General features: G+C 33.2%; 1 protein-coding gene across 3 annotated transcripts in view; it reads left to right on the top strand.

The window, feature by feature from the left end:
- The window catches only part of LOC129906951 (zwei Ig domain protein zig-8-like), a 515,233-nt gene that overhangs the window by 391,235 nt on the left and 106,344 nt on the right, over positions 1-17,654 (top strand). For all 3 annotated transcript variants that reach the window (XM_055982947.1, XM_055982949.1, XM_055982948.1), the window contains 2 exons: positions 15,548-15,641; positions 15,703-15,830. In XM_055982947.1, the coding sequence (XP_055838922.1) occupies positions 15,548-15,641; positions 15,703-15,830 (222 nt within the window). The remainder of the gene's footprint in view (positions 1-15,547; positions 15,642-15,702; positions 15,831-17,654) is intronic.

Genomic DNA, 17,654 nt, shown 5'->3' with positions numbered 1-17,654 from the left:
CTATTTCCAACTCACCTCCATGATGTGAGTTGAACACTCATGAGATTGTTGATGTGTCAAAGTGGATGTTTTGTTTACAAAACAAAGTCAAAGATTTTTTTTCTTTTGGAAATAAGCAGAAAAAATGAAATTGAAAAAAGAGTTTTGTATTTTATAAAATTTTATAAAATGTATAAATTTTTGACAAAAGTTTTTGCCTCACTTCTAGTGTAAAGTGTAAACTTCAAACATAGAGATCTTTTTAATAATTGATCTGTGCAAGAGAGATAATATCCTAAAACGAACTTGTCGAAAATGACATTCAGGGTAAATGCTCTATTTGTGCGGAGTGCGAACTGTAAAGTGAACAGTGAATATCCAATTCACGGTTAAGGTAATCACAGGTTATTTGAGAACTGTTCACAGGTAGTGATTTTGATTTGTCAATCACATGTTAAAAATCACGAGTCGTGATTTTTTGCTCATCTCTGCTTTAGACCAGGAAAGTGCACTATCGATCAAATATTAACATTACGGCAGATCTTGGTAAAAACCCAGGACACCAAATCGATACACACCACCTGTTCATCGATTTTAAGGCAAGTATGACAGTATTTATAGAGACGATCTTTATAGCCAAGCCAAGCTCGTCTGGCTGTGCAGGATGACGATGGAGAATGGACGCTGCTCCGTCAGAGTCGGTAAAGACCTAACCAATGCTCTTGATGTCGAAAAATTTTTTAGACAAGGCGACGTGCTGGCATGCGACTTCTTTAACATCATCCTTGTTGAAAGAATTATACAGAACTCTAATATCAACACCACAGGCACCATCTTTCACAAGTCCATCCAGCTGCTTGCATATGCTGATGATATTGACATAATCGGAAGAACTAAGCGTGATGTAATCATCGAGGCGGAAGCGTTAAGAGTAGGCCAATGAGGGCAATCTTAAGTAGGGGAAGTGGGGGCAAGTGTTTAAAAATGAATAAAAAACATCATTTAATTAAAATAAAGTCTTTATTCAAGTTATTAAGTTATTTAAGTTTAACGTATTTTGCATGAACTCTCATTATTATAATAAAAATAAAAAATACTGAACAAAAGATAATACGTTTTGAAAAAAACATCTAAAAAAACGGTCTTGCCCCCACATGGGGGTAAGACCGCCCCACTATGGAAAATGCTCATACAAGAGCTGATCAAAAATCATTTTTAGCAATGTTGAATATATAATGATATTTTGGCTTTATTTTATACCTTATAAGTTATTCTTCATTATTCAGTAGTTTTTTTTTACCTAGAATATATTTTAAGCTTGAAAATTGAGTTCCAAAACGACATATCGGGAATCAGATCGATTTTTTGTCATTTTATGCATGTTTTCAAAGTTCGATTACGAGTATTAGTGCCAAGGAAAGTCCTATATTGTGATTTTTTTAGAAAGCGTTTTAGTTATAGGTTTCAAATCAGGTATAGTTATTGTATTTCAAGATTTTTTATTGATGGAATAATTTCAAACGACGAAATATTAAAAAAAAAACTCCTTTTTAAAGTTCAACGAGACTTTTAAAGTTTGCTTTATTGAGCTTTGTTCTAAAATTCATTTCAGTTCATACGCTAGGTATTTATCTATATTATTTGTAAAATTCAGCTGCTAGTTTTTGCGATTCTTGAAGTAATGACGAATTTTGCAATCAAGTATCGCAAAGGCATTATTGTAGAAATTACATTGATAATAACACTGGTCAACAAGGTTTCTCCCACAAGAACCAAAATATACTTTTCTATAGGTTTTTGGTATGCTTAAATCGAATCTGGAGTCAGAAATTTTGTATTGGCCTCCGTTTTTGAAATATTACCGTTATAAAATTCAAAAAAAGGTTTTTTTTTTAGAACGGTTGTATTTCAAGAACGGAGACTAATAGAATTTTTTTGATTGCGCATTCGAGTTCAGCAACCCAAAAACCTCTAGAAAAGTATATTTTGGTTCTTGTGGCAAAAATTCTGTGAGCAGTGACTTAAACTTTAGATTTAATATAGTTTCTCTTTGGCTTACTAACTGAAACTTAAGATATTTCGAGCAAAAAAAAGAGATCGGGAAAATTTAAACAGTTTTTTTAAAGAAGAATACCTGTTCTTATAATATCTCTTACAAATTTGTTTACAATGAACTACCCCACATAAATACAGAACCTCGAAAACAGCCAAAATGACCTTTTTTATCATTTTATAACGGTTTTCAAAAACGGAGGTTAATCAAATTTTTCTGACTTCAGATTCGGATTTAGCACCCCAGTTTGCAGTTAATCTTTGACGAAATTTTTCACATGCTTTAGTAATTTTTAACCACACCAAGACCTACAATGTATATAAAACTGATAAAATTTGCAACACAAAAAAAAATTACACTGGTCAACAAAATTGAACTTTTTGTTTGCCACAAGAACCTAAATATACTTTTCTAGAGGTTTTTGATGTGCTAAACTCGAATCTGAAGTCAGAAAAATTTTATTGGCCTTCGTTTTTGAAATATTACCGTTATAAAATGCTAAAAAACGCCGTTTTGGCAGTTTTCGAAGTTCTGTTTTTATGTGGGGTAATTCATTATAAACAAATTTAAAACGGTGATTGTAAGAACAGATATTCTTCTTTCAAAAACTGTTTAAATTTTCCTGATATCTCTTTTATTGCTCGAGATATCTTAAATTTCAGTTAATAAGCCAAAGAGAAACTAAGTTTAATCAAAAGTTTAATAGCGTTTTCGTTTGGGAATTGTTAGAAGCGTCCGGGACTGTCCGATCCGGAATGCCAAACGATCAGAGTTGGATACTTTTTTTTTATTCTGAAGTTTGGGTTTCTTTGTATTTGTGAAACATCAAATGCGAACGTCTGATGAAAGTTTTGTTTTGTTTATTTTTTTTTATTATCATTAAGTTATCTATTTTTGTTTTGTTTTCTTCACATTATTTTAATAAAGTTTAAAGTTTGTGCATAGTTAAAAATCTTGAAATTGAGAAATGAACAACAAAGAATGACATTTGATTACTTTGACGTCTTAAGTGTTTAACATGTGTGCGTGATTCTGGTTTTGATTCTGCCTCAAAATTCGGAATCGATTTTGTCTTCTTTTTAGAATTAGAACTGTCATTGAGTGCCAAACGATCAGTTTCAGAATCGTTCGGGAGAATTCCGGACAGTCCCGGACGACCAAACGAAAACGCTATAAGTCACTGGTCACAGAATTTTTGCCACAAGAACTAAAATACACTTTTCTAGAGGTTTTTGGGTTGCTGAACTCGAATCCGCAATCAAAAGAATTCTATTAGCCTCCGTTCTTGAAATATAACTGTTCTAAAAAAAACCTTTTTTTTTTGATTTTATAACGGTAATTATTTCAAAAACGGAGGCCAATCAAAAATTTCTGACTTCAGATTCGAGTTCAGCACATCCAAAACTACTAGAAAAGTATATTTTGGTTCTTGCCAAATCTACTCAAATACTAAAATATTAAAGTCGATTTTCCACAAAATCGTTTTTCGAAAGTAGCACAGAACTGCGATTGATACATTTTTATGTTTGATATTCTGCACAATGAATTGTTGTATATTTAACTATATACGTGCAAAATTTCAAGTCTGTACCTCTAAAATCTTAAAAGTTATGGATTTTTGATCAGCAAATGGCCGATATTTTCCATAGTGCGCCCTTTCACATTCTGTTGGTAGTAAAACTGTTTCTTTCTGTAAAAATGGAATTTTGTTTTCAATAATAAGAAACTTGAGATATATATCTTCATCGGTTCCCACCTTTTACTATAAAAAAAGAAAAATGTAAGACACTTTAAAAAATAAAAATTATTTTTCACATAAAAGTTAAGAATATCACAAAATTTACCGTAACTTTTTGTGGTTTCAACTGAATTTGCTCATACTTACAGGCATGATCAATCTTACTAGGAACCACTTATTTTATATTACAAGTGTTGCCAATTTTAATGTTTTTCATAAAAATAGTACAAAAACGGTCTTGTCCCCACTTCCCCTATATGCTGTCGTCAAAAGAGGACACTCAACACCGAAGTATTGGACAAAACATCACCATCGACAGCCATATCTTCGAGGTAGTAAAGGACTTCGTCTACTTAGGCTCCGCTATAAACACAGACAACAATATCAGCGCTGAAATCAAAAGGAGAACAACTCTTGCCAACCGCTACTACTTTGGTTTGAGAAGGCAATTGACCAGTAAAGCCCTCTCTCGAGCAACTAAGGTGTCCCTATATAAGACCCTTATCATCCCAGTCCTGCTATATGGTGCAGAAGCATGGACTTTAACGAAGGCGGATGAAAACATCCTGAATTGTTTCGAGAGAAAAGTTCTTCGTGCGATTTTTGGTCCCATGTGCATTGATGATGATTACAAGGACGTAAAAGTGCAGCACTGAGGTGGCTAGGTCACGTGGAGCGCTTGGACAACAATGCTCCAGCTTGGAAAGTTTTCAACTCCAACCCAGAGGGACGGCGCAGTAGAGGACGACCTCGTCAATCAACTTGGCGTGCGAAACTGGAAGCAACGAGCTAAGGATAGAGCTGGCTGGTGAAGCTTGTTGGTTGAGGCCCAAATCCACAGCGGATTGTAGCCGCCTTACGGCATTGGTCACCCAAAGTATGTAAGTAACCGTTATACGAAAATGTATATCAGTTGATAAGTTTATCGTTTATCTATCAATTGATGTTTGACAACCGTAGTAGGGGCCAATTTCATTTTTTTTTTCTTTTTTTTTTTACCTTTTTGGCTTTGTACCTTTTTTAATACTCAGAAGACGCGAAATTAAATTGACTACGTTTTTTGTATCATTCACTTTTACCTATCATAAATAGAAGTCGAGATATTATATTGTAATGTTTTATTCCGGGTTCACAATAAAACTTATTTAATTTCCACTTATATTTCCGTTCAAATAAGAACACTTTTTATTTCAACTCAATTTACTTTTATTATTCGCTCAAACAAAGACACTTTTAAATCACTTTATTTACTACTAACAATTCGCAACACCTTATTTCACTTTGTACTGTACTCTTTCACTTTCAAGATTAAACTGTCCCCGGTCGGTGTCTACGTTGCCCTTTTATACCGGAATCTCGAGACTCGAGAACGTCCTCGAAGGCTCTCGTCCCTGCCTCTCGAAACTTCCTTTCCAGGAAGGGGCACTTCATACTTCCAGTCTAGTGGGATATTTTTAGATGTGTTCAGTGGGATATTTTTAGATGTGTTCAGTGGGATATTTTTAGATGTGTTCAGTGGGATATTTTGAGATGTGTTCAGTGGAATATTTTCTTAATTACTAAAGGTCCGTTCACATTTCTACCTTTGCAGTAGTAGGTAGTGTGTTCAGACTTTTATCTTAAAAGTAGTTCAGTAATTCATCGTTACAATATAATAAAAATTAAAATCAAAGGTGGCGACCAAAAGCTGAATTTAACGAGTGCGAAAAATCGGAGTTGACTCACGGCACACGACTACGATCATACCTTTACGTTTTCACTATTGCCGTCTCTATTTAATCAGTAGAAAAAGATAGGGACAGATAGCGGCGGTACGTTAACGAACGTATGCCATGATTCGACCCCAGAGTTACCATATTCAGCCAATTCTCTATGGATTCTCGTTCACTATTGGAACCTTTGTGCATTTTAAATGGAAAATGCTGCAGCTTAAATCTTGAATATCCGACCAATAGATACCAAAACATAGCCTTTTTAAAACAACACTTGAGAGTTTTTTGTTCAATTTTTTGTTAGTTTGAAACATTTGAAATCTCTCAAAAAAAGACTCGACAATGTTGGCTTAAAAAGCTAACATTATAAGTTCTATTGGTCGGATATTCAAGATTGATGTCCTCAGGCCCAGGGAAGGAATAAACAGAATATAATATTTTATGATTAAAATGAACACATAATTAAATTTTTACTTTAAAAATTGCAAGATAAAATGTTAATATATATTGCAATATCTTACATTTTTAATGCAATAAAGCGAAACGTCCATAGTAAAACTTTAACCGAAGATATATTTCCTTCACTTGATACCATTTCATCCAAAATACCCATCCTCCTTATTAAAAATAAATGCAATTGGTATTTGCATGTAGGTATCATATATTTCATATAGGAAAAATTACCTCATACAAAAGTCGGATTTCTTAAGAAAAAAAATTTTATCTAGGTTATTTATGGAATATTCTCAACAATATTATACCATTTTGAAAAGAGAATTGAACACACCAACTTTGGAGGTAACTTGCCGAAACATCGTAGTGCATTGCTTTTACACTACGGTTCATTGAATTAGAGTCATGTAAAATTTTTTAATACTTAGTTGGGCAAAAAAGTAATATTTGCTTTTAAACTGATGTAGCTAAGTTAAAATTTTTGAATGCATTTGGTAGCAGGGTTATTCAAGGTTCCGTAACAAAAGAAAAAAATGAGAAAACTTAAGATTTGTAGTCTCGGCACATGAAAAACCCTCATAGGGTGACCATTTTTTCGACTTTTTTTCAAATGCCTATAACTCACAAAATTTATGTCTGCGATTTTTTTAAATTATTTTTCTGATAACTGTCACCACCTACCTTATCTACCGTTTTCTTTTCGACGTTAACTTTTGGGACACCCTGTATAACTTTTAAAAAAATTGTCATATAAATTGTACGTGTTAATATTTTTAATGAAATAAATAAGCTTTTTTTTAATTCGATTATTCTGTTTTCACTCTTTATAATGGTCTGGAGGTTGTTAAAATAATTAATTTCGTCATACATAATGGAGTTTTGTGTTCTGGTTAAACGACAGCGTTCTGGCCTCAGGTGGTACTATTCCTTAGACTGTACGGTTGAACTTCCGTAACTTCTAAGATTCCATCCGCAGCAGCATTCCATTTCTCATTTTGAAGATTAAAACCATTGCATCAAAAGTCAGCTTTTGTTTAACACTCATTAAATTCAAACATCCAAGCATAGCACTAACCGGAGTGTAAACATTCATCCTTAAGATTATTCGCATACCTTTGTTTTGCAATCTTTGAAGTCTTAATTTAACAACAGAATTCGAACCGAACATCAGAGTAGAGCAATAATCGAAGTGTGGTTTAACGAGGACATTATACAGAAGAACAGAAGCATCAAATGTTAAATTTTTTCGTATTCTACTTAAAAAATATGTTTTCTTGGAGATCTTTGAACAAATATGACTCGCATGTTCTTTGAAATTAAGTTTATCATCAATAATAACACCCAAGTACCTTATACTCTCAATATCATTGTTTACCCTAAATTTAATTAATTCACGGCCATATTATTCACTAGTTTAAAAAATTAAATTGTCAAATGTAAAAAATAAATCCAAATCCAAAATAGTTATCCCGATTTTAACTATGAAAATAGTAAAAAAAATAGTTAAAAAGGACTATTTTGTTCTCTGTGAGATAGTGAAAATTGTAGATTTGGATTTACTTTTGACATTTCAATTTCTTTACATCCAGATGTATTTTTTAAACTAGTGAATAATAATAATATTCTTCACAAGAATATTCGGTTGTGATAAAAATTTATTTTATGAAAACATTTACAACAGTCGGAAAAAGTATTTTGACAAAATGAACATTTTTCTAACTGATGAGGATAACACTGGTCAACAAGGTTTTTGCCACAAGAACCAAAGTATACTTTTCTATATGTTTTTGATGTGCTGAACTTGAATCTGAAGTCAGACAATTTTTATTGCCCTCCGTTTTTTTGAAATATTACCATTAGAAAATGTGCCTATAAGAACTGGTTCTATTCATCGAAAATCTTTCCGATATCTCTTTTACTGCCCGAGATATTTAAAATTTAATGAGTGGTCAATAATTACACTGTGATAGTTCGATTTTGCAACAGAAGCGAGACACATCGATTCTAGTTAATTCGAGTATGCTGAATTCAGTGGTGGCAACCGTTTTGAAAGTTTGGCTCAGGTTTTCGAGATATTTCGAAAATAAAATCTTAGGTCGGGACTATTAAAATACTGATAATTTCGAATGATTAAGTTTTTTTAAGCAGTTTTTAGTTTAGAGAAAAGCTATTCCTGTATAAAGCTATATATTTAACACTATTCCAACCTAGATTGTTATGTTTCGGTCGCTTACAAAGCATTTTTTAAACAAAAACTTCACTTTTTCATGTTTTTTTTTTTATTTTTTTTTTACTTTCAAAGCCTTTAATATGGATGCAAATTGAGTTAAACATTGATTCGGGATATTTTATATTATTGGCATAGCATATAGTTCAAATAATATACTGCAAATTTCAAAAAGTTCAGTAGTGAAATCAGCCTACTAAGCTACGGAAATGTATCAAAGCTTGAACTTAAGATTAAGTTAAGATAGTTTTTGGATTTTTAGCTTAAGCTTAAGATATATCAGATAATAAATGATAATAAATAAATATATCAGATTTGAATGAAGAACAAAAAACGTTTTATATACTTACATCATGCCGGGATAAAAGCAGTCAAAATAACGTTTTTTTCCCTTTTATAACTGTAATATTTAAATAAAAAAGGAAGCCAAATAAATATGTATGGCTTCGGATTCGAGTTCAGCACCCTTTTCACCTTCAGAAAAGTATATTTTGGTTCTTGTGTCAAAAAATAAAGTTTAATTTTGCTTACCAGTGTTATTTAATACATTTCCGTAGCTTAATAGACTGATATTCACTAGTGAAATTTTTCAGGTTTGCAGTATTTTATTCATTTTTGGAATTATATGCTATGTTAATAATATAAAATATCCCGAATCAATGTTAAACTCAAATTGCATCCATATTAAAGGCTTTGAAAGTCAACAAAATAAAAAAAACATGAAAAAGTGAAGTTTTTGTTTATAAAATGCTTTGTAAGCGACCGAAACATAACAATCTAGGTTGGAATAGTGTTAAACATATAGCTATATACAGGAATAGCTTTTTCCTAAACTAAAAACTGCTTAAAAAAACTTAATCATTCGAAATTATCAGTATTTTAATAGTCCCGACCTAAGATTTTATTTTCGAAATATCTCGAAAACCTGAGCCAAACTTTCAAAACGGGTGCCACCACTGAATTCAGCATACTCGAATTAACTAGAATCGATGTGTCTCCGCTCTGTTGCAAAAAAAAAGTTCTAAAAACTATCACAGTGTTATTGAAAAAGAACGTTTGTCAAGTACTTTTTTCCCTCACTTTTATACAAAAAATGCAGCCTCAAACCATAATACCAACTATATGACTGACATTGACCAAAATGAGATTCACCATAATACCTATACTTATTAGATAGCCGTCAACTTCCTTATTTTATGTGTAACCGTTACAGATTTTTCTCATCAGTTAGATAAATGTTCATTTTATCAAAATACTTTTTCCGACCATTGTAGACATTTGTTTTCATTTTTTCACAAATCAAGAATGTGAAGCTGTGAATTTTTTTTCATTTCAAAATATCATAGAACGGGAATCGACCCTCTGCAATAAATTTGAGCTCTCCTTAAAGCTTTAAGACCCGTTTGCTGAAAGAATTAATATGGGACAGAAATAATTCTTTTAAATTGAATTCTAAGCAAATTGAAACAAAATATGCATTTAATTCAGTCAAATAAGGTTTTTAACCTCGGAATGAATGTTAATAGAAATTTTTTTGCTCAATATCTTCCTTTTGCCATTCTATGTATAACATATCTCAAAAGTCTAGAAAAATCTCATGTCCGCTTGTCGCGATTTCAAGGTCAAATCGCGAAATGGAGATTTTCAAAAATAGGCTATGGTATTATATACACATATGATACATGATTTCAATGTATTTTTTAATGCTGATTCCAAAAAATCTAAAATCAAGGCAATCTGACGTCTCTGAAAAAAGTTATACCTGTTTTTCATCTTTCAACCCATATTATTATAACAGTTGCTAACTTACTACCGAAAAACCCTTAAAAGTAATGGTAGCGGAATCATATTTTGCATGAGGGTTTTCATATCCATTATCATGAATCAAAACAATGCAATGCAAAAAAAAACATTTATATCTATGACAAAATGTTATTTTTTGAGAAAAGAGGAAATTTTGGGATGTCCACTAAAACACATCCTGGTACAATCTTGGAATTAGTGCTAATAGGCTAATTTTTTGTTTCTATCTTTGTTTGTATATTCTATAACTTATGTCAAAAATCTAAAAAAATCTCATGTCCGCAAGTTCTAATTTTCCAGGTTAAACTATGTTAGGTGCAGATTTAAAAAAAATAATAAGAACATTTTAGATTCTTATATGTATACCAACATAACCCATATCATTTCAAGGTATTTCTTAACGCTGATTCCAACAAAACCCACAAACAAATCAATATGACCATCCCTGAAAAGTAACGTACCGTATTCATGTTGATCTGAAACAAATATCTGAAGAGTAGTTTTTCAATTTTTTCAAATCTGCAGCTTATCTTCAAACCAAGAAAATTAGGACTTGCGGACATGAGATTTTTTTTAGATTTTTGAGGGTAGTTAAAGAATATCCAAACAAAGATTAAAATGAAAAAATTAGCCTATTAGCACTTATTCCTAAGATGAACAAGAATCTTCTTTAGTGCATATCCTAAAATTTGCCCCTCCATCAAAAATACCATTATTTCGTAGGTAGGTATATAAATTTTTTGTAATGGATTGTTTTGATTTTTAATAATGATGGATTCTTAAATCTTCATGCAAAGTTTTGGTTCATCTACCATAACTTTTAAGGGTTTTTCGGCAGTAAGTTTGCAACTGTTATAATAATATGAGTTGACAGATGAAAAACAGGTATAAAAACAGGTCCAGAGACGTCAGATTGTCAGATTGATTTGAAATCATGTATCATATGTGTATATAATACCATAGCCTATTTTTGCTAATTTTGAAAATCTTCATTTCGCGATTTGACCTTGAAATCGTGACAAGCGGACATGAGACTTTTGAGATATGTTATAGAATGGCAAAAGGAAGGTATTGAGCAAACAAAATTTCTATTAACATTCATTCCGAGATTTACCCCTTTTTTCTCCTTATTTGACTGTATTAATTCAATAATTTCAAATAAGAAAACAAACAAACAATTCTCTCCTCACATAATCCCCTCTCTTCCCCATTTAGTTGTGTTTGACAGATTAACATTGAAACTCAGATCCAGGAGCTGAGTTTAAAAAAGTTACAAAGTGTAGGTAACTATTTCACACTTCAACATTGGATTTAGAACGATGTTGTGACGTCACGATGTAACATTTCGTAACTTTTTTTCTCATTTAGGAACGATGGAAATTCAGTCAGCTATTACATCCCCCTTACAGCCTCAAGAGGCGCGCCTCTTTTAAAAACTAATGAGTGCACAAGAGAAAAAAGATAAAACAAAAAATTATGCGACCGGAGAGTCGTGGGTCGTAGTTCTGAGACTCTTTCTTGACGTTTCTTTTTTCCACTTTTTCTTTTTTCAACATTCCCTACATTACACTTTGTTGATCTGTCAAAACAAAATTTTTTGAGATCAATTTTATGAATGAATAAACAAGAAAGTATTAATTCCGAATCCAGGTATATGACTGTACCAGTGGCCCGTTCTTTTATTAATAAAGTTAGCTTTGGTTGTTGTGTCAAAAAAATCGTTGTATTTGTTTTTGTTAAATTTTGTTAGAAAATTTCAACTTTGATTAAGGAACACTAATGTAACATTTTGCTGATCTGTCAAAAGAAAATTTTTTGAGATCAATTTTATGGATGAATAAATTAATTTGGTACTGAAATTATTCTTTTAAATTGAATTCTAAGCAAATTGAAACAAAAATATGCATTCAATAGTTTCAAATATGAAAACCATCAAAAAATTCTCTTCTCACATCATCCACTCTCTTCCCCATTTAGTTGTGTTTGACAGATTAACATTGAAACTCGGATCCAGGAGCTGAGTTTAAAAAAGATACAAAATGTAACTAGGTGACACTTCAACATTGGATTTAGGATCGATGTTGTGACGTCACGATGTAACATTAAGGAACGATAAAAATTAAGCCAGCTATTACACGAAGCCTCAAGAAGCATGCCTCTTTTCAAAACTAATGAGTGCAAAAGAGAAAAAAGATAAAACAAAAAATTATGCGACCGGAGAGTCGTGGGTAGAAATTCTGAGATTTTTTTTTGACGTTTCTTTTTCCACTTTTACAATACAATAGAAAAATTTAACAAAAAACTAAGGGCAAGAGAAACAAGATAACGTAATACATAACTTAGAGGTGGATTTTATGGCCGTGGATGACAGTATCTATAGAGATGAACTGTATAGAGCTATGTCTAGTTTTGGCATTATTGCCAAGCTCGCCCGGCTGTGCAGGATGACGATGGAGAATGCACGCTGCTCCGTCAGAGTCGGTAAAGACCTAACCGAAGCATTTGATGTCGAAAAAATTTTAAGACAGGGCGACGCACTGTCATCCGACTTCTTTAACATCGTTCTTGAAAGCATTGGTGCACCGATATTTTCCGTCAAACGGCGGTGGTGCAGCTGCGGTGTGGCGGTCAAAATTTTTTCTTTCTCGAGTAAAAAAAAAACCTGAATTTTAAAGAAAAAAAAATATCAAAAATCTTGACCGTCGCACCGCAGCTGCACCACCGCCGTTTGAAGGAAAATCCTGGCGCACCACTGCCGCACCACGACAGCACCACGTCCACACTATATCATTTTGAATGAAAGCTTCGGTGAACAACCGCCGCACCACGACTGCACCACGAAAAATTCGCAGCACCATGATACATAATTTTGGATTATTTAAAAATAAAACAAAAACTACCGACGAGAAGGAGATTCAAACCTGAGCACTTTCAATTAAAAGTCCAACGCTTTAACCACTCGACCACCAAGTTATGTTTGTATGAACTGGCAATTTGTTACTTACAAAGTCAAAATAGCTTTGAAGACGACTTAAACATTTGTATAAGTAGGAGAATAGAATTTTTTTCATTCAAAATGAAATAGTGCGGACGTTCTGCAGTCGTGGTGCGGCGTTGGTACAGCGAATATTTTTTCATAGTTTTTCATTTTTTCAAATTGAAACGTGGACGTGTTGCAGCGGTGTAGCGGTAGTTTGGAAATGTTTGATCATTGTGCGGACGTGGTGCAGCGTAGGTGCGGCGGTCAAAAAGTGGTACAGACGTTCTGCAGCGGTGGTGCGGCGGAGATCCATTTTTACTCAGGTCGAAAATTCAATTTCTATTTTTACTCGGGAAAGCGTTGGACTTCTAATTGAAAGTGCTCTGGATACTCGGGTTCGAATCTCCTTCTCGTCGGTAGTTTGTTTTTATTTTTCAATAATCCAAAATTATGTATCATGGTGCGGCGAATTTTTCATACAAAATTAAATAGTGCGGACGTGGTGCACTCGTGGTGCGGCGGTTGTTCACCGAAGCTTTCATTCAAAATGATATAGTGCGGACGTGGTGCTGTCGTGGTGCGGCAGTGGTGCGCCAGGATTTTCCTTCAAACGGCGGTGGTGCAGCTGCGGTGCGGCGGTCAAGATTTTTGATATTTTTTTTCTTTAAAAATTCAGGTTTTTTTTTTACTCGAGAAAGAAAAAATTTTGACCGCCACACCGCAGCTGCACCACCGCCGTTTGACGGAAAATATCGGCGCACCAATGCTTTCAAGAACGATGTTAAAGATGTTAAAATTTTTTCGACATCAAATGCTTCGGTTAGGTCTTTACCGACTCTGACGGAGCAGCGTGCATTCTCCATCGTCATCCTGCACAACCGGGCGAGCTTGGCAAGGATGCCAAAACTAGACATAGCTCTATACAGTTCATCTCTATAGATACTGTCATCCACGGCCATAAAATCCACCTCTAAGTTATGTATTACGTTATCTTGTTTCTTTTGCCCTTAGTTTTTTGTTAAATTTTTCTATTGTATTGTAAAAGTGGTGGTGCGGCGGTGGTGCGCCAACATTTTCCGCCAAACAGCGGTGGTGCAGTTGCGGTGCGGCGGTCAAGATTTTTGGTTTTTTTTTTTCTTTAAAAATTCAATTTCTACAAAACGTCACCATCTACAGCCATAACTTCGAGGTAGTAAAGGATTTCGTCTACCTAGGCTCCGCTATAAACACAAACAACAACATCAGCGCTGAAATCAAACGGAGAACAACTCTTGCCAACCGCTGCTACTTTGGTTTGAGAAGGCAATTGACCAGCAAGGCCCTCTCTCGAGCAAATTAGGTGTCCCTGTATAAGATCCTTATCATCCCAGTCCTGCTATATGGTGCAGTAGCATGCACTTTAACGACGGCAGGGCTTCGCGCGATTTTTGGTCCCATATGCATTGATGGTGATTGGAGAGGAAGATATAACTGCGAACTTTACGGGTTGTACCAGGACACAAACCTAGCCAAGAGAGGAAAAGTGCAGCGCCTGAGATGGCTAGGTCACGTGGAGCGCTTGGACAACAACGCTATGGCCCGGAAAGTTTTCGACTTCAACCCAGTGGGATGGCGCAGTAAAGAAAGACCTCATCTGAGGTGGCGCAACCAAGTGGAAGGGGACCTTAATCACTTGGCGTGCAAAACTGGAAGCAGCGAGCTAAGGATAGAGCTGGCAGGCGAAGCTTGTTGGTTGAGTCCCAAATCCACAGCTAATTGTAGCCGCCTTACACATGGTCACCCCTAACGATAATACTTTAGTATTCTAAGACCCATTTGCTGAAGCGAAATTTATATACATATTTGAGTGAAACATAGAATCTTATTCCCTACTTTTTCCTCTGCGTAAACTGTCATGTTATGTAGAACTTAAATCCTTAAGTTTCGTCTCTGACCTATGACCGATTTCATAATTCATAAAGCCTGGTACGCTACTCGGCTAAATTTAAGCCGAGATAAAATTCCCATACAAGTTATCGATAATTTGTATGGGATCCATTTTAGCTCAGATAAAACTTTTCGATAATTTGTATGCGAGCTAAAATTTAGCGCGAGCTGGGTACCAGGCTTAAACATTTAAAAGGCTTTTAAATTTTTAAATGACGTTTTTTGTATTTAACAAACGTCATTTTAGGACGTAAAAGCCTTATAAATATTTAAAAGGGCCGTTTTAATAAGAGATACAATTGGACACTAAAAATCAAATTTGCTTAATTTGTTTTGTATGAAAAATCAAATTAATATTTTATTATTAAAAAACCTTTTGTTCCTTATAGACATTCTGGTTTTATTTCTTAAAGGAAATATTTCACCAATAGCATAATTAAATACCTTAAATTACGTTTATTAATTAAGTTATATTTACATGATATCCTACATATAATAAATAGATAAACCTTATGTAACAAAATAATTTGTGTTATTATTATGAAATAGTTTATTAAGAAACGAAGAAAAAATATTAAAAATTATAAAAATATTATTATTTTATGTGGAGTTGAGGTCACTTGAACTTTTAAATTGAATAGATTATTTGTTTCATTTCATTATTTTTTATATGCAGCTGAAGTATGCTCAAATTCGGGATTCTGGTGTTTATGAGTGCCAAGTTTCAACAACACCTCCAGTAGGATATACAATGGTTCTGTCCATTGTCGGTATGTTGTGAAAATAGTTTATCTCATAAAGTTTAATTTTTTTTTTTTCATTTATTTATAGAACCCATTACAAGCATTCACGGAGGTCCAGATTTGTATATAGACACAGGGTCCACCGTTAATCTCACATGCATTGTCAAACATTTACCCGAGCCACCACCACTGGTGAGGTGGACACACAACAATGAGGTTTGTTATTAGTTTTTCTTCCGATATAGGAACGATGCTTTGATTGTATTAATTAAAAATTAAATATATAGAAAAACTAATTTTTTGAATTAAGAAAAAAATGTTTCCTCTGAAGATAAAAATTTAACCGGGTCTCAGAGCAGGATAAATGTTTGACAGTTTGAAAATTTTTTTATTCAAAAATTATTGTCGAAAACTTAGCCTCGGCTAAATATTTAACCCAATTCATACACGGCCTTAGTGTGTAAACAATTACAGTAAATCGCCTACTCACTATATTTTGAATCGTGATTTTTTAATTTTTTATGTATGTTTCAAAAAACTCTTCATAATAAAATAAATCCAGTTGGCTACTTATACAGGGTGTCCCAAAAGTAATGGATCAAACGAAGTATGCTGATAGGGGATCTTAAAGGCTCTCAGAATTTGGTAACTTGTTCATCCCAAATCCTTACGGTTTTTGATTTAATGCAATTCTTGTGAAATTTCGAAAAATCCCTACTTTGCAACAGTATTTTGCTTCCTGCGCCCATAATTGATTTTTGTTTTTTAAAATTCTTTTACAAAAACTTTGCCAAATAATTAGGAACAATTAATTAATCAAAATAGTTGGTATTCCATACGCCATTTCCCTGCAAATTAACTAACAGTTTCAAGTTTTATAAAAAATCAATTTCTAACTTTTATTTGAGAGCAACACCGCAAACAAAATTTGTACGGTGTGAGAATGGTTTATTATTTTAAAAAGTTGCCCTGTTATTCTAGTTTTCAAAAATGTATAAAAGTTCCCAAAGTTGCAGTTATATCGCAAAATATTACAATTTGAATTCAACAAAACACGGTTTTTTAGAAAACAAAAAACAACCAAAAATAAACACATTTCCTCGAACTGTTATTTGTTTATTTTTCTTAAAACAAAAGCCTCTATTTTTGTTTGTATTTTTGCTCTGAAAAACCCTGTTTTGTTGAATTCAAATTGTAATATTTTGCGATCTAACTGCAACTTTGGGAACTCTTATACATCTTTGAAAACTAGAATAACAGGGCAACTTTTTAAAATAATAAACCATTCTCACACCGTACAAATTTTGTTTGCGGTGTTGCTCTCAAATAAAAGTTAGAAAATGATTTTTTATAAAACTTGAAACTGTTAGTTAATTTGCAGGGAAATGGCGTATGGAATACCAACTATTTTGATTAATTAATTGTTCCTAATTATGTGGCAATGTTTTTGTAAAATAATTTTAAAAAACAAAAATCAATTATGGGCGCAGGAAGCAAAATACTGTTGCAAAGAAGGTATTTTTCGAAATTTCACAAGAATCGCATTAAATCAAAAACCGTAAAGATTTGGGATGAACAAGTTACCAAATTCTGAGAGCCCTTAAGATCCCCTATCAGCATACTTTGTTTGATCCATTACTTTTGGGACACCCTGTATGTATGCAGAGCTTAATTTAAGCTCTGAAACAAAATCGTATTGAAAATAAATTTGATCTAAGATTTTGGATAGAATTTTGTATGTTAGTTTAGAATATATTTTGAGCACTTGACCATTTTTTTGGTTATTTTGGAGGTAAGTTTTTTTAATCCTGTTTTTTTAATCTTATTATCTTCAAAAGTGCCTATACCCATCTATTAGATATATGACGCTATACAACTTTCAATGAGAGGAAAAATGCTAGTTGTCATGGGGACAGAGAAAAAATTGAAAAAATAAAAAGTATTATTCTCACCGAAAAAATGTATATGTACACAAGAAAAAATATTTAATATTACCTGCAGTTTTGAACAAATAACTTATTCGGTCACACCAATGGTCTG

Source organism: Episyrphus balteatus, chromosome 1 (genome assembly GCF_945859705.1).
Source record: "Episyrphus balteatus chromosome 1, idEpiBalt1.1, whole genome shotgun sequence".
Classification (NCBI taxonomy): Eukaryota; Metazoa; Arthropoda; class Insecta; order Diptera; family Syrphidae; genus Episyrphus; species Episyrphus balteatus.
The sequence above is the reverse complement of the archived record's forward strand: the minus strand, read 5'-3'. Positions and strand labels throughout refer to the sequence as shown.